The sequence below is a fragment of the Rhinolophus sinicus genome, chromosome 16 (genome assembly GCF_057876585.1).
Source record: "Rhinolophus sinicus isolate RSI-liver-muscle chromosome 16, RSI-T2T, whole genome shotgun sequence".
NCBI lineage: Eukaryota > Metazoa > Chordata > Mammalia > Chiroptera > Rhinolophidae > Rhinolophus > Rhinolophus sinicus.
The window spans coordinates 96,026,031-96,044,564 of record NC_142516.1 but is presented as its reverse complement, the minus strand read 5'-3'; the positions used below and the strand labels follow the sequence as shown (position 1 = coordinate 96,044,564).

The window sequence follows — 18,534 nt, the reverse complement described above, 5'->3', positions numbered from 1 at the left end:
GTACTGCCCTTATTTTTGGACATTCACAATCAAGCCAGAGGAGTGTGAGTTCAAGTGTTACCTGTTCTGAGTCCACCCAAATGCTGCCTAAATGCTGCAGTCAATGGCAGGTACTTCGGAAACCATACTTGGTTCCTTGGTCGCTGTAGCAGACTACCCCAAGTGCCTTTTCAAAGCCTAGTACAGTGGTCGTAAGAAATGGTAATCATTCAAAAGAACTCTTTGTGTAATCTTTTTGAAGACAGCTTCAAACAAAAATAATTCAGCTTTTAATGAAGTGTCTAATTTAACCAATTAACGGTCAGCGGAAACGGGGGGAAAGTTCAACAGGAGAGTGGCTGCACTGAGGAAATGCCCGGACCTTAAATTTAACAACTCTATGCTCTAGTTTTTACTAGCTCACTGAGTAGATTTCCGTATGTTCAAAAATCTGCCAAACAGGCTAAAAGCCAGCTTCATTAAAACAAATTATTTATTCCAAGTTCCATCCGTTTGAGGTTTTTCAGAAGTTATTACAGAAGTGAGCACTGAACTCAGAAACGAGTGTTCACAGCTGTGGCGTTTACAACAAAGCTAATGTCTACATGACCTCAGTTTGAAATATTCAAGGTGCTTCCGTCATTCAGAATCCATGAGGAAGGTTTCGAAGTCCAAATCCAAGTCGGAGACGAGGGCACTTACAAAGTCATCGATAGAAGGTTGCTTCTGAAGCATGCCTGCAAACAAAGCAAACGTCAGCCCACACATCCATCCCAGATACGAGAAGAGACAGAGACACATGTTCCAGTCTCTGCAGGAGAACATCTGGCTTTCTGAAATAAGCTTGGCTCCATCACCTGACTCTGAGAACATGACAAAACGTCCTGTGCAGTGTGTGGACATTTAGGATGTCAATACCTTTTTACTATCTAATCAAAACTTAGCATAGACATTTAGGCCCAAATATGTTTTCCAAGGGTTTTTATTTTGCAGATACATTATATACTAGGAGTGACGTTACAAGAATTTTTTAATTATCTTTGAGTTGATTCAGAATTTAATATGTTTGATTACCAAGTTTTATATACTTTAAAAAGCAATCAAGTGTTGATTCTTTTGCAGAAATCTCCTATCAGAATCAAGTTATTGGCTTTCCCCCAATTTTCCTATCCTGGAGAACTCCTAACTTTGCAACTTACTTATTGTACAATGCAGGAGTCACTTAAAATCTCCAGTACTCAAAACTGCTCATCTAACATACAAGGTTGCTATAAAGATGAAACAATAAGATGTAGTGGAACGCAGTGAGGCACGGTGTCTGGCATATGTTACTCATATAATAAAAAGCTGAATTTATCTCCATTCTTCACTCTAAAGAAGCCAAAGATTCAAGCAGTCAGCCCTGCTGTCTCAACCTACAGTCTTGGCAGATAATGTCACTCAAGGGATAAATGGGGCTCTATACACAGCATGAAATTTGGGGGGTGGATCCCATAAAACTAATTCCAACACTGAGACATTAAAAGATTGCCAGAGCCCTCTATCATCCTCTAAATCTTTAATGTAGTTCAATTAACATGTCTTGAGTATTTGCTGTGTGAAAAGGATCAGGCCAGGTCATGATCACTGAAGGTCAAACAGGTAAAGTCACAACACGAGGGCGAGAAGGACACGACCACAAAAGTGAACCATGTGTAACTGGATATCCAGATGGGGGAGCAAACTGATCTTGACCCTACCAAATACATAAAAATTAATCTGAGATGGGCACAGACCTAATTGTAAAAGCTAAAACTATGAAGTGTCAAAAGGAAGTATAGAATATCCTTGTGACTTTTAGGGATCACACAGAAAATAAAAACCATAAAAAGTTGATATATTTTATCAGAATTAAAAACTTCTACTCTTTAAAAGAAACCATTACACAAATCAATAAGGAATGACAGAATGGGAGAAAATACTCAGCTCTACCAGGACTGGTCTCCAGAATATATATAAAGGACTCTTCCCACTCATCATCCAAGTATTTTAAAATTAAAAATGGACAGAAGATTTGAGCAGACCTTTCATATAAGAAGACAAAACATTATCATTATCCAGGAAAAGAAAACTAAAACCACAGTAAGACAGCATGACACACCCACCAGAACAGGTCAATGAGAAAGCCTGACACCACCACCTATAGGCAGAGCTGTGGGCAACCTGAATTGTCATACATCAGTGCGAAAAGGGTGAAATGACCCAGCTACTCTGGAAAAATGTCTAGCAGTTTCTCACAAAACTAATAAGCACAATGCTTACCCTGTAAACCAGCAATTTTCTCCTAGATATTTACCCAAAGGAAATGAAAGCATGTCAGCAAAGAAAAGGGCTTTACATCCCCAAACTGGGAACAACACAAGTTTCTATCAACAGTATATGGATAAACACATGTGGTATATTCACAAAACGAATGCCACTCAACAACAAAAGGAACCACCCACCTCCGACACAGGCAACAACATGGACGGACGGACCTCAAACACACTGCGTTGAATGCCAGAAGCCTCACACAAGGGAGTAGTACATACTGTTTGATTTCATTTATATGAAGTTCAGAAATGGGCCAAATTAATCTATGGTGAAAAAAATCACAACAGTGGTTGCCTTTGAGCGTGGAGATGGCAATCAACTGAAAAGGGACACACGAAAACTTCCTGGTTTGATGTAATGTTCTGTATCTGGAAAGTGATTTGTTATAAAGGTGCAAACGTGTGTCAAAACTCATTAAATGGTACATTAAAGATGTGCGTGTTTCACTGTATATAAATTTTCACTAAAAAAGAAAATAATTATTGAACTCTAGTTCATGCTATGCATGCAAAAGTGTCTAGGGGTAAAATGTGCTGATGTCTGTAACTTGATTTGAAAACATATGCATATTACATATAATATCTATGATAGATTGAGGGGTGTGTGAAAGAATGGACAGCTGGACGCGTGATAAAGCAAATATAGCAAAATGTTAACTGTAGAATATAAATGGCAAGTATATGAGTGTTTACTGTACTATTCATTCAACTTTTTTGAATGTTTGAAAATTTTCAACATACGCTGTATGGACAAAAGAAAACTGTGGATGCTAAGAGCACATGAAGTGCTGTTGGTGGGAGAACAGGAGGAGAAGGTGAATTCCGATGGAGAGCTTCAGAAGGCTTTGTGGGAGGTGGGATCTGAGTAACAACTTGAAAGATGGGGACGACTGAAGTCCATATTAGGGCCCTTCATGTGGCGAGGAGAACCTGAGAAAGGCAGAAAGGGGGGAAATGCAGAATGTATGTTAACCGTAAGTGGCCTCGTGGGGCTGGGGTAAGGGTGGGGGGGGGCCCTGGGGGAGACATGATGCGACACGACTGTGAGCCTCGGAACTAGTGACCAGGAATGGGAAGGGAAACAGCTGGAGAACAGGAGCAAAGCCAACAGCTCGTCACGTTTCACTGCTGGGCGGGGGGTTGGGGGGTGGGGTACCCCTGTGCAGGCATCCAGACTTCAGTCAGCAGTGAGAACACAGAGTTCAGGGGGGTGGGCCCAGGACCTGACACACGGACGTGGTCATTCCCACCAGGGAGAGTGACCTTGTAGGAAACAGCCCACGGACTGCTTTGTATGGTGTACATAAGACCAGTAGCTCCCAACACATACTTGTCAGTCACTAACTAGACCTGGAGTAGTTAAGGACAATATTGTAATACTTTCATCCCCATTCAAGTTCAAATTCTAATAGCTCCATCTGAGGAACTATCTGAGAAATAAGGAGCAGCTAGGTTCAAAACACAGCTTTCGTTTTACAGTAAAATGATCTCTATGGATGAAAGAAGGCATCTCCTCTGGTCCAGCTGTGTTAACTACAGAAATGCCGTCTCTGCTGATGGTTAAACTCACACATTTCACATCGTATTTTCTAGATGGAGGTTATTACTTAGGTAGATGCAATGTGATGGATAAATCAGGTTTCAGGCATTTCCTATGTGCCAGGTTTCTTAATACAGAGAACAATTGTAGGGAAAACATTGAAACATGGCTTTCAATCACGTGCTAATCTATTACACCATTTTATCCCTTTTAGTATGTGAAAACTTCTATAATTAAATGACTGGCTGTTTATAATTAAATGACAAGAACTGTCAGGAGGTAAAACCCGCTTAATTCCGAGCAAACCTATTTAGCTAAGCATGGCCCTCCTGTCCCTTTGAAGTGGTTCATTTCAACTCAACAAACTGCCAATGTAACTGTGACCTTGCTCTGTCCTTCTCGGCAGACAGACCCAACGAGCACACCTTCTTCTCCAGTTCCCCATCTCAGAGAATGGCAATTGTGGCAACAACAAGAGAAAAACATACACTCATGGTATTTTGAGGTAAAATCTGGTCAGAGCTCAACGGTTTGGTAATTTTGTATGTGATGTGATTGCTAAAGATGAAGGTTTAAAAAGGAGGATGACAGGACCCGAAGGGATAATGAAAGTTACTGGGGCAAGAATTCACTTGGTATATTGTTATGGCATCCTCGCTTTAATTAGATTTAAATGTTTGGCAAGTGTCAACATGAACTAACTTCTGTACAGAATTAAAAGAAAAACACAATGTGTTAAGGTAGTTCCACAAATAAGAAAAATTGAAGTTAGTTTTTATATTATATATGTGCAGTCAAAAAAATTCCAAGAACTCTTTGATTTTTTTTTTTAAAAAGCTGACAAAAATGTCTCCTTTGTCTTCAAGTCTTAATCTTAAAAGGGCGATGACTAGACTTGCAATTTCTTAGGAGCCCCTGGGAAAAAGGTTGGAGCTGTTAAGTCCGTAAGTGGGTGGAGTTTACAAACATATTTCACCGTGGAAATCACCTAAATTAGGGAGGGGTATTTGGGTTGATTTTGCCAAAAGGACTGAAACAAACTGCAGTTTTACAACTCAAAAAAGCAAAGTGTTGACAGTAATGCAAGAAAGCCAAAATTGCATTGGGAGTTCCTTACAAAGGAAAGGAGGCAGCTGAGTTTCATCTACCTGTCCTACTCAGAGGGACAGAGAATATATAATGAGCAGTTGAAGAATGATGGTTTAATTTATTTTTCTCCTCATTCTACCTGAGAGGCAAATGGGCTAATAAAAGTTGGTACAAGCCAGAACATTTTCACCGACCGCTCTGCGCAAACTAGCATGTTTCATAAACTTGAAGTACCAGGGCAATGATTCTAGGCCTGATGAAAATAAATTATGATATCAAAAGGATTCCAAGGCTGAGTTTTGAGGCAGCATGGGCTTCCAAACTGTACTGCATGCCATTCTCTCTAGTCACTGCTAACGTAGAGCTGGAAGTACCGTGAGCATAAAGACACCGGCACTGGGACCTGACGCGCAGACAGCGGGTCTAGAAAGGTTCACGCAAAGACTGCCGTCGTCACACACAAAGGGATAATGGCAGCCCTCTGTTGAGCATTTACTGAGCACCAGGCACCGTGCTAAGAGCATTGACCCATCTGACCCTTCAAATGCACCTGTGAGGAACCTATCTTAGAAAGAAGAAAATGGAGCAAGGAGAGGTCATGCAACCACAAAGTTTCTTTGTTGAACCCTGGCAGTCTGGTTCCAGAGCCCATGCTCTTAAGGCACTGGTGACATATTGCCTCATGCCCTGGAATGTTGTAAAATAATAACGTTCTTAGAAAGTCCATATTTAAACACCAGCATCCCGGATGTGACAAAAACCAAATGTGTGGAGAAATACCAAAAAAGAAAAAGAAAAAAAGAAAAAAAGGCTAACAGCTTCCTGAAGCCACCCATGGCTACAAGGACCCAACTCATTAACTGTCCCTTACTGCCTTGAAGACAGAACCACCATGCCCACTGCTCCGGGGCAACGGGGTTTCTGTCCTGCGGGGCACACTTCGCAAGCAGTCGCAACTATGTAACTGCCTAACTGGACCTAAGTAAAGAGCAGAGAAGGTGGGAGCGGCCTCTGCTGAGAAGGCAGTAGGCTGGTCCTGGCAAATGGCTTTGCCCGCCGTGGCTGGGACAGGCACCGCTGTCATGACACAAGCCCTTCCTCTCAGGGCACAATACCGGCCACGCTTGGTTGCTGCGGGAGTCCTTTATTAGGCATAACACTGGGAGAAAAAAGTGCCTAAGAGTTTTGCACTTAAGGATGTTTCCTGGGCGGGCTCCAAGTATCTGTGGTAACCCTTTGCAAACAGAAGCCCTTACACGTTTAAGGGACTCCTAACTATGCATATTTCTATGCTTTCACCAAGAAAAAATTCTGTCAGCCCCAGGATGACTTCAGTACGTGTATAAAGCTGCAAGTTCACACCCTGTTATTTTGTAATATGTAATACAGAATCTAACCGGAGCATCGTTTAAATATCAACATGCTCCTGGCATGAGCTCTTTAACCCCTTGTGTGCCTGTTTACATGTACAACTAATACAATTATTTGAAAACATGATTGGGAACTGGTTGGCAGTTTGATCATGCCTCTAAGCCAACCTGGCAAGGATGGAATCTCGTTCTGGCCCCCAAAGCACCAGAGATTAAATGGCCTCTGTATCTTTTTTTTTTTTTTTTTTTAAGATTTTATTGGGGAAGGGGAACAGGACTTTATTGGGGAACAGTGTGTACTTCCAGGACATTTTTCCAACTCAAGTTGTTGTCCTTTCAATCTTAGTTGTGGAGGGTGCCATTCAGCTTCAAGTTGTTGTCCTTTCAGTCTTAATTGTGGAGGGTGCAGCTCAGCTCCAGGTCCAGTTGCCCTTGCTAGTTGCAGGGGGCGCAGCCCACCATCCCTTGCGGGAGTTGAACCGGCAACCTTGTGGTTGAGAGGACGTGCTCCAACCATCTGAGCCATCCGGGAGCTCAGCGGCAGCTCAGCTCAAGGTGCCGTGTTCAATCTTAGTTGCAGGGGGCAGAGCCCACCATCCCTTGTGGGACTTGAGGAATTGAACTAGCAACCTTGTGGTTGAGAACCCACTGGCCCATGTGGGAATCGAATCAGCAGCCTTTGGAGTTAGGAGCATGGAGCTCTAACCGCCTGAGCCACCGGGCCAGCCCTGTATCATTTAATTTTGAGAAGACACGGGATTATCGGGGTAATTAAAAACATTAGAATTATTCTAAGCCTTGGAAGAGTGGAATAGTTATATCTCCTATTGCTCAACACCAACCAAGAGCGCCCAGTCTAATAAAACTGTGGTTGCATTTGATTAAAGTTTAGTGAAAGCAGCGAGAAGTGAACTGAAGTAACTATTCATAGAGCTTTGTAAGTTTTTACATTTAGTCATTCATTCACTCACTCATTCATTTCATTTGTACCTGAGTACCTAATATAAGTATGGTAGGCAAAAAAATCACCTATGATTTATTAGGAGGATACTATGTATAAAAATCACTAAGAATCTGTCTTATAGAAATGTATGCTCTCATGGTTCTAAAACCCTAGTTTTAAAACCCAACAACCTGGGGTCACCTGAACCTGCTAGAAATACACATTCTTGGTCCCCACCCCAGACCTAACGTGTCAGTAAATGGGGGTAGAGCCCGAGCCCTCCCAGTGTGTCTGATACTCCCTGATGTGTGGGAACCACTGCTCTGGTGGACCCGGGGAAACAGTGATTCACTTGGAAAGTGAGGCAAAGTTACTATAACTTCAAAAATACTGAGCAAGAAAGATGTATTGATTTTCTATTTAACTAAACTAAAAACATACTTCTTTTCTGAAACAAAAGTAGGATTTGTTTGGGACACTGTTCAAAGTTATGACTCCCAAGCTCCAGAGGGATGACACCACTGGCTGGAAAAGCACCTAAAAGGATCGAATGGATTTGGCATAAAACAGCCTTGAAGTCTTGGGGAGGAGGCGGCCAGAGAGGGAGCTGACAGAGCTGTGAGAGGACGGGGTGGGCCGGGACTGCCGACTTGTGTGAGGAGTCTCCCACCCAGGAGGCAAGCTTTGGCAGTTAGCAGCAGTATTTTTATTTTAAAAATGGAGCAGAGTCTAGTTTGATTACTAGCACCTCCTGGGAAACAGTACTTTGTGTTTATCGATCATTGACTCTTTTGTGAGGAAAGCTCAGAAACACATCTCAGAAGCTTCTTTCACGCAGCCGTTCCGGCTGTTCTGAGCTGGAGGCCTATAATCAAACCTCAGTGGAGAGGAGCCCAGCCCAGGAGAGCGCCTTCTCTAGGCAGGAGACCAGGAAGTCCGCACAGGCACTGGCGCTCTGCGGGAGTGTCCTCAGTTCCGCAAAAATGGATCATTCTAGGGTGATTCCTAGCAGACGAGGGGGCGGGGGCATGGGTGGACGTGCTGAAGTACAGACTCCCCACAGAACTGGTGCATCCCCCCTTTAGGGGTTCTGAAATGGACGCCTGCCTGGCTGCCAAGCTTCCCCAACACTACAGTACGCAGGGCCGTACCCACACCTCACTCCATCTGAGACCCAGTCTGCTCGTGCACTGACATATAAGAACATGTACGAGTACCCACGTGCCCAGCACCCTGTGCCAGACACACCGGGCACACAGCTCTAAGTGAGACATGATTTCTGCTCTCGAGAAGCTCATTATTTTGGGGGGGGGGATTAAAACCATGGAAATACTTGTTTCTGTAGAATCCTGTAAGGCACAGAGATGGTACTCATAAGGTACAGAGGGAGTGATGACTAAATGCTAGGCGAAGGGGCCTCAGGGGACCTTGCTGTCAGGAGGCAGAGTCTGTGAGTGAGAAGTGCATGGAGCTGGTGAGCCCACAGACTCTGGGCGGCATTCTGACCAGGGCAGGAACCGTGAAAACAGACCGAGGAGAGACCAAGTGGCTACCGCTTGTTTGCCACCCAGCACCCGTCCCCCTTCTGGTCAGAGGGTTGATTTTGCTTTAGGGTGGCAGTTCTCAACTAAGGGCAATTTTGCCCACCCTCCTTACTCCCCAGCGGACACGTGGCAATGTCTAAAGACACTTTTGGCTGTCACGGGGGGGGGGGGGGGGGGGGGAGGAGGGGCGGTGTGCTCCAGAGGCCAAGGAAGCTGAGGAACCCTCTCCCTTGTGCAGGTGCAAACCTCCCGAGGAGGGTGTGGACCCCTGCGGGTGTGCCAGTGAGCAGCCTGCTGGGGCAGCTGGCCAACGCCTCCCGGCCCTCGCCTTGCCTCGCCCAGCTGGGCCAGCCAGATGTGTTCTTCCTGCAGTTTGCATCTGGAGCAGGATGACAAACAGGTCTGAAGGTGACAGGGACTCACCCATCCTGCCACCAGCACCCTCAGGAATGCATCTGTCCCTTCTACGGAGAAAGGGCACTGTTTCGATTTCTCCCTTTGTCTCTGTGGCCTCCTCCATCCTGTTCCCCTGAGTTCCTTTTCTGGTTTGTAAGCCAGAGTTGGTTCTGCTTCTTGCAAGGAGATTCCCAGTTGAAAAAAAGAGCAGTTCACACGTCACTTAAAAGGAGTTAGTGATGCCTGGGGGACACTGATCTTGTTTAAGGACCAACGTTCTAGACCCAGGGTTTGGACAGAAGCAGGTATTTTTTTCATTTAAATGACTATGTCTTCCCTCAGATTCATCATGTCCGGGTGATACACCAGCAAGCTTTCACGTCAGATTTCCCCATCCACGTTTACTGGGGAAAGGGCAGTGTTCCTGGCCAAACAGGGAACAGAGTGTTTCGGTGCCTGGCAGCCCTGGCCAGGTGTGGCCGCAGGTGTGAGGGGAGGCCTGGTTAGGGGCTGGGTGGGATCGCCTCAGTCGTTTGTGGGTCCTGGAATGTGTTCTTTCCTGTGGAACCAGGGAAGCAAACACCCTTCTCTTTGTAGGTTTCAAAGGTGCAATGGAGGCGCATGGATTGGGTGTGTGTCCAAGGCTCTCCAGGGGAGCTGAGGCCTGGGTGCTCCTGTTGGGGTCCAGGCAGATACAGTCCCGGCACCAGGACTGACCAAGCGTTCAGAGCCCAAGAAGGCCGGGACAAATAACTCATCGGATCTCTTAAAATCAAACCTCAGGGCCAATCATACTCTTAACATTTCAGACACAGCCTGGGACTTGGTTTAAATAATGTCAGTCAGGTTTATATTTAAAGCCTACAGGTATCACGGATTTAGGGGACAGTCTCGTGGACCAAGAAGAACTTGGTCTTCAAAAAGGAAATGTCCTGGGGACCGGCTATCGGGACCACGGCACGAGCTGTGACAACCGCAGAGCGACCACCAAGTGGTTGGATAAACAGCCTCGGGGCACCGTGCAAGCTGAAGGGAGCACGATCTTGTTCAGCATCGCAGTTTATGACTTAAAATTTCAGTCTAATTTTCCTCTTCTGGCCACACAAAAGTTTTCCTTTGAAAGGCTGTCCAGGAGGAATAGAGAGGAAAGATAAATCCCTCCTCTTCTAAACACAACTTTAGACGCCGCTAAAGGCATGATACCCTGATGCTTAGACCAAGGTGTGGCGAGTGATGACCCTGAGTTACCCAACTGGGGAAGGGACCTCATACCCGTCACTTAACTTCCTAAACCTCATTCCTCATAGAAGCAATCCGAGTAAAGGTAAAGTGTGAGTGCAGTGTAATGTTTGAACTCATAAAATTGGCATAATGTCATCTACTTTGCTAGATCATTATAACAATGAAATAGTGCATCTAACACAGAGAAAAGGCTCCATAACTGGTAACAGTAACAATCAGACCCAAAGGTTTATAAAAAGCTACTTCCCAGTACAAGAGCTAAAGGATGAGGTTGACTTTTCTTTTTTTCACAAGTTGAATTCCAAAACATTGGTCTGTGATTAAGTATTTAGGATATTAGCATCAAGCTCACACTCACAATTACCCAGCTAATGAATCATTGCTTGTCTTACTTTTTCCCTACTTTTTATGGGATAACCGTTTATCTACTAAAAGAAGGAAACAAAAGATTAAAGGCAACCCATTTTCCTACCCGTTAGCAGCTGTGATAAAAGATTTACCTAGAAGAGATCAATGGGATGGTGGGAAAGTTCTGGAAATGGGTGGTAGTGATGGTTACAGAAGATTGCGAATACACAAAATTGTGAATGTCACTGAACTGTACACTTTAAAACTGGTTAAAATGCTAAATTTTAGTTATATATAAAGTATGAGGTCTGATAATCAAGTAGCACTTTTTCTAGGATGAGTTCCCGAACTGAATTGTCCGACCTCGTACTTTGCCACGATTTTTAAAAAAGACCAGAAGTATTAAGATAGAGCCTCTGATTCTGATAGAGCCCAGACGTTCATCTGTCTATGCTACCCCACCCTCTGCTACCGAACAACTGTAACTGGGACCCACCGAATAGCAGACTGTCTATACAGATTTGGGAATGCATGAAAAGGGGAATCTGTGTATTCCCAACACCACTACCAATTCTAAAAATCCATCAGAATAGTTAATGGCTATTTTTTTAAGCTGAAATAATTACATGTGCCAAACTCAGCCCAGACTGATTAAGAATTAGAGTACAAAGGCTGGCCTGGCAGTTTGAAAAGTCTAAAGTGAATTTTATGAGATCGGAACTCTCATTCCAGATCCGTCTCTCCCAAGCCTAGGGCAACTGTATGGCTCACCTCCCCTGCTTTGAAGTTTTTCTCTCTAGAAGGCTGTGGTTACCCATCCCTTTGGCTAAAGGTGGAGTCCCAGTATCTGCAATCAGTTCCTGGGAAAATGAGGATAGCAGCCAGAAAGTGAAATTCCTTTCCTCACTGAACTGAAAAAACTCTACTGTCCCTTAGGTGGGTTAGTATCTGCTGTTGTTCAAATTGGCGGTTCTATTTCTGGGGTTCCTGACTAGACTGAAGCAGAGCGTCCAAACTTCCTGCTGGATGAAGCTGGTCCAAGTGGAGCCCCATGTCTGAGCTCAGTTTACAAATTAGTTTATTTTAATTTCATAGCAGATTGAATAATTCCATTTACCATTACATTTCTGGGTTACAAAACATTTTGCCTTTTGAAGTTCACTGTCTTCCTTAAACAAACACACCCACACATTAAACACATCCACACCCTCTTAAAAATTCAGTGCATTTACAAAAGGGAGGTCTTAGCCTTGGGAACGCAGGTGCTCTCTTCCATTTATTTCTTCCAGAAAGCTCTCAGCTCTTTCAGAAGCTACGCTGAGTAAATATCCAAACAAGCCAAAGATTAGGGATTGTATTTGCTTGGCTATTATTCTGGGTTGCCATTTACCTCTATTATTGAAACTATGTTGTAATCCTAGAGCCACTAAATTCTAAGCCTGATTCCATGGCATGCTTTCCATGTTACACTGTGCAAGAAAAGGTTTTTGCCAATGAGTGTGTTGTAAAGTAAAAAATCTTGTTCTGCAGCCAAGAGTTCTCATTCAACAAGTTGTATTTTGCTATCAAACCGCTTTCATGTACGTAAAGCACCTGAGACCTGATCAATTCCAGTTCGCATGTGCATCTTTCAGATTTGTCCCCATGATATATCGCTCTGTGAACTCAACAATATTTTCTTTGAGCATCAATGTATTCATGGCAAGGCAACTCAGTCACCAAAAATTATCAAAGAGCAAGGGGGGAAATGTAGGGGAAGATGCGTGCAACTATTTCCAAAGCAAAAGCTGCATGGAAAACCTCAAAAAGAAGTTTAAGAGATTACCCACAAGGCTACACAAGACGAGTTGGGGTGCCTGAATCTGAACCTAGTTCTACCACTTGCTACCGTGTGATCTTGTGTGTAAGTTACTTAAGCACCCCGTGGATTGTTGAGATAATTCAATGAGGTGATACATGCAACTTGCTTCGTACAGGTCTCACACATCAAAGGCTTCTAGCAGTAGTTATACAGCTACTGTTCTCATGGTTGTTATTATTGCTACGACTGTCGCTCGCTCCTGCTCATTCAACTCTAGAAATAGGAAAGCAGTGGAAGTTAATTAGTCTTGCCGGCTAATATTCAACAAAATATTACTCATCTTAGGAAAATCAGTACACAAGGCTACTACAACATTTTAATAGAATTCCTATCCTGAAGTGGAAAAAGCGCGTGTGTGAAAAAGGTAAAAATGAGGGTGGTGCTGAAATTTCAATTATTTTGAGTATGTGATTTAAGATTTTAAGAATTTTTTAAAGCTCTGCTTTGTTTAAACTGCTTTTAGGGAAAATGTTAAGTGGAATTTAGCTGTCCTCCTGACCCGACAGCTTAATCAAACTAAACATACATTTAGCACTGTAAGAAAAGAGATTTAAAAACTAAACATGTATTATTTGACATACCATAATTTATGTGATGGGGTAGAAAAAGAACTTGATAATGTTATTCAAATATTTGAGATATGCAAACACTGAGATTAAGGAGGAATTACTCTATTGAAAAAAACTTTAATGTAAAGATGAACTATTAGGTAAAAAAGAAAATTAGATTTAGGTATGATCATTCCTTAATCTAGTTTCATTATTGGCAAAGTTACATAATAGTCCAAAGGAAAAAGTTTCTTTTAGAGATAGCTGAAAAGATGCAAATAAACATGAGAAGATATCTTGTAAACGATCTTTCAGGAAATGATTCAGTTAAACCAAGAGAAATTTTCCTGTTTCTAAGCTCTGGCAACATTTCAAACAACAGTTAGAGTAAGCAAATAACTTTAACTAAATTCAATTCTTCAACTAAAATCTGCTCTAGAGCTCTACTACTGCCATTATTATTTTACCTTTTATCAGTACAGTTTCTAAAGGTAAATTCATGAGCGTAACCCCAGCACTGGTCCTGCCAGAGATATTACTTTCGACTTCTCATTTCCTCAGCCCCTGAAGCGTGATGCCTCAGGGCGGCAAGCGAAGAGTGTAGATCACGGACTAGGGGAAATGACATCTGCTTTTCTAACCTGTTTTTACCCCATTGCCAACAGCACACATTGGTAACCACATGTTAAGGACACCATCTGTAATAACCATTTTTAAACATTTTGTGATTATTTTCATTAAGGAATCAAAAGAGCTGAAAGAATATTATCTACATTCCTCTGAGAAAGCAGCAAATGTTGACATCATCTAAAAACGGAATCGTTGGTCTATTGCTTGGAAAGCGTCTACTACAAGACATTCATCTGGGAAAAGAGCTCTCACCTCAAATAAAGTCCAGCTCCAGAGACATTATCTCAGATGGCTAACCAGTGGAAGAGGGCTCTTCACATTTACACAGCAAGCAGAAAAGGACAGTTTACTACTGTTCAGACAAAACATCAAAATGAGCACCACCCACCATGAATCAACAGCAACAAGAGGAGTCGGGCTGGGGCTGGGGTGCTGTGAGCCGGCAGGTGCAGTGGGCCCCGAGGGCCTTGGTGATGAGCGAGCAGCGTGGGGCAGACCCTGACCACACCATGCAATAGCTGTGAAACACTGCGGGATTATTCACCTGCTCTAGGCCTCTCTTTCCCTCTGTGTGAAATGGGATAACAATATCTAACAATGAGTGTATTAAGGCAGTGTCTGTGTCCTCATCTGGCATTCTTTCATTATGTCATTGTGCCTTGACCCTCCCTGCACAGCAAATCTCCTTCCAGATCATTTAGGCAGGACTAGGGTATCCAGGTGGGAATTCCTGCCTGTTCTCAGGAATTTTTTTCGCTTTCCTGTTCCCGAATCCCGAGATACAAACTGTTTTCTGTTCTCCACGATGAATTGTTTTCACAATGTGATGGCCGATACTACCAACCACCTGGGTTCAAGGAGCCGATTTTCTTGATTTCCTGACCAACTTTTCTAGGGATTCGGGAACTGGAAAGCAAAAAAAATTCCAGAGAACGGGCAGGAATTCCAGCCTGGAAACCCTAGCCAGGAACTTCTGATTCCAGGGTTTAATAAGAGGTGGGGTCCTTTACCTATCTCCTCCATCCAGCTGTTTCTCAGTCAATACTCACTTGCCTGTGGATGGAACCACAGCACTGCACTGAGATGAAAAGTGCCACACACACACACACACACACACACACACACACACACACACACCGTAGTACACAGTTGACAGGTTAAAAGTTAAAATTCTGTTTAAAAGTTACTTACCCAGAAATTTTTGGCAAAAAACATGTTGGTTAAATTTAGTCATTGAAACACTGACAGTAAAAATCGGAAAAAAATTTCAAGGATAATAGAGCCTTCTGGGTTAAATTTAGCAGAAGAAAAGATCTATGGATTCCTGGTAAAGATCTATAACTTCCTTTTATTGGTAGAAAGAGAGCAATAGGCTAGGTGGTTTCTACCACCCTACACTGTAAAATTTACACAAAATGCTCATCAGTTTCTAGTATGGCACAGTCAGTTATCTGCCTGATGTGTTGCGAAAATACCATAACCCACAGGAATTACTTATTCCTGGTGTTCCAAATCAATTTATTTAGAAAGTCAAAACACTGTCTCTCACTTCCTAAGGGCATTTCACTTATAATACCCTCACATTTTCTCCTCTATCTGTATTTTGAAATACTGACCTTATATTTAGTTTTAGTTCTTTGCACCTCAAATTCTATTCCTCTATCTGTTTGGTTCAAAGTTTGACCTTTTCTTTTGTACCCATAAGCAAAGAACATGGGGTAGGTGCATCTGATGTTTATAGAATGCTACCTGTCTCGAGAAACAGACTGGAAATATCCTGGTGATGACATCTGGTGAAAAGAAAGATTCCAAGACTTAATGCCCATTAATATAATAGGTACGTACAGAGCCTGTACCTGTAATATTTACTTAGGTTGGTACCCTCAGCACATCCCCTCCCTCAGTGCTCAGCCCCAGGCTGCCTCATCGGGCATCCAATTGCTGCAGATACTAAGATGCTGGCTGGGGGAGGGGCAGCTGAAACCCGGGAGCCTGCCACCCCGAGCCTGAGTCCTGGGGCAGACCACATTCCCCAGGTGGGCACCTTCCTGCAGCCCCCTCCCCGAGGATGCTATATCTCACAGGATGCTACACCCCTCACATAAATGTAAGGTCTACATATTATTCTTATTTATTTACTTTTGTGTCCCCAAAGTGCCTGGTTAGCAGTAAGTATTCAATTAATATTTGCTCAGCTTAAATGAATTGATGTTACCAACAACTAACATATATTTTTTTAAATTCTGTCAGATTATTTACTAGTCACTAACATAAGGATATTAAAATAATGCATTTTAATGAAAGCTGACATTCTGGACAGCTATTTCAATCTTAGAAACTATGACGGTGATGCAGCTGAGAGCAAATGGACCCAGAAGCACACAAGGTGCCAGGGACAGTCTGACATGTCAGAGCGGGCAGAAGTCGAGGCCGTCAGGGAAACTTGGCCGCAGGCAGTTTTGCCTAGAATGGTCCTGCTTTAACTAAGCCACAAGAGCTGAGTTACTCTCTGTGATACTACTAATTGTCATACATCAAGTGGCAGAATTTATTTCTGGCCTCCTACAGTAGTGAAACATTTTCCACTTTCATGTTCGTTTCTTAAATAACTTTAGTAATTTACCAGATGGATTTGTTCTCGCATTCCATGGATTATAAAGCACACGAATGATCTATTTTTATATGCCTTGTAGAACCCTGGTTACATCGAGTGTAATAAATGCATGTAGTTTTGAGAGGAAGCGCTCTACAGAGAACACAACACGTCTGGATAGCCAAGTGGCTGGCGCTCGTCTAGGAGCCCTGGCTGCCTTCTGCCTGCTGCTGACAGCTCTGGGGCAAACAGGACAAGGCCATGAAGTGGGGGTCCTGACGTGGGTGTGGGGAGGAAGAGGATGTGGCAGGAGGATCAAGGCAAATCTGATGACCAGACAAGTGAGCAGAAGCGATGACAAGAAATCTGAGAAGAGCCAAGGTGCTGAACGAGCGGGTGACAGGACGCCTTTATAAAACGTATCGTCTTTTATCTTATAAAAAAGCTTCACCAAAATATTTAGGCCCACAAAATACTTGGAAATATTTATGTGATAGAAAAATTTTCAGAACAAGGTGAAGGAAAACCTGCCCCTTTTCTAATAAGCACCACTTTTTTATGGAACAAGAAATATTTGATCTTTTAAGTATATTTTGGTATTTATGATGATCACTCATGTGCTATGAAGAAAAATACAGTAAAGGGGGAGAGAGTGACAGAGAAGGCGTCTCTGACAACAAGAGGGAAGAAATAGAGGATCTATATTTATAAACTAGGAGCAACCCACCAGAATTCATCTGAGTGATTTACTTCTAACAGCACAGTTTTGCTTACTAGTTTTAAATCATCTGATTTTTTAATATTTAATATGTCTGTGTGAGGGTGGTTCCTCATAAGCCACTTAGAAACGTACACTGCACCCTGGGCTGTGCAGTCAGCAGCTACGGTCACCACTTGTGTCATGGAGCACGTCTGGCATTCACCCACGCAGACCCCACACACCCGGGGGGCAAGGTGCTGGCTGACTCAGGCAGAACCTGTCCTGTGTTAACACTTATCTCACTTAATTAATAAATAAAAAGCAGAGGGTGGCCAGTTAGCTCAGTTGGTTAGAGTGCAGTGCTAATAACACCAAGGTTGTCGGTTCGATCTCTGCATGGGCTGCTGTGAGCTGCGCCCTCCTTAAAAAAACAAAAACAAAAAAGAAATAAAAAGTAAAGAGACACATTTTAAAGAATAAGCTTTAAAGTAAAGCCCGTGCACACATCCTGTCCTCACTCAGGACTGGGCTTGCCAGCTTCGCCACTCAACGGCAATACTAATGAGGGATTAACCAGTTTGCGGGATTAAATGTTAACTGCATGTTTGAAAACTGAAAGTGGTAAGGACAGCTCCTTTTTTGTGTGCTGTAAAACAGCGTATAATGTCTTTTCTATTTAAGTTACTGTGTCTCCATTTCGACAATAGGCAAAATCAATCAAGTGAAGGGAACCAACGTTTTGCCACCCTGAAACTGCCTTGTTGGGATATTAATTTTAAGCTGTTTAGTAAGAAACAAGATTCAGAAAGAACCTTGACACTCCTGCCTATGTCCTGCCCGAGAGATTCAGACAGAAAGGCCTGCTTGGGAAGGGAATCTTAGGGTGTTGGCCTCAGCAGCCTGATTTGAATTAAGCATAGTAAATAGGAAGGCTTCAGGCAGGGCCTGTTAGCCAGGTAACCCGCGCCCCATTGTTTCTGAGTTGCCCAGCAAGAACTTGCCTGCTGTGTGTTCTGCTTTTGTTCAACTACTGGTAAATCATCATTTTCACTTCTGAAACCTCAGACCCAATTTCCCCCTTTTCCTCCTTTGCCAAAAATGTCATATATACCCAAGTTGCCTCACTGTCTTTGCAATATTCATGGTGACATGAATTCCCCAGGTGCACGTATTAAAAATTTGATTTTTTTCCTTTTAATCCATCTGTTAATTTGATTATTAGCTCAGCTAGAAGAACGTAGCAGGTGGGAGGAAAAGTAGTTTTCACCTCCCACACCAGCTGTTGCTGCGCTTTAAATGTCGGCTGTTCTTTTGTTGATGGTTCTAGAGCTCCTTGACTGCCATCACGTTTGAATGGTACAAGTAACTCCAACAGTATCGCAGCACTAAGCACATGTGGT

General features: G+C 43.1%; 1 protein-coding gene across 2 annotated transcripts in view; it reads right to left on the bottom strand.

Annotated features, from left to right (window-relative positions):
- Positions 1-454: 454 nt before the first annotated feature.
- MIPEP (mitochondrial intermediate peptidase) overlaps positions 455-18,534 on the bottom strand; it is a 176,639-nt gene continuing 158,559 nt past the window's right edge. For both annotated transcript variants that reach the window (XM_088793507.1, XM_088793508.1), the window contains one exon: positions 455-716. In XM_088793507.1, the coding sequence (XP_088649633.1) occupies positions 619-716 (98 nt within the window). In that variant the 3' untranslated portion in view covers positions 455-618. The remainder of the gene's footprint in view (positions 717-18,534) is intronic.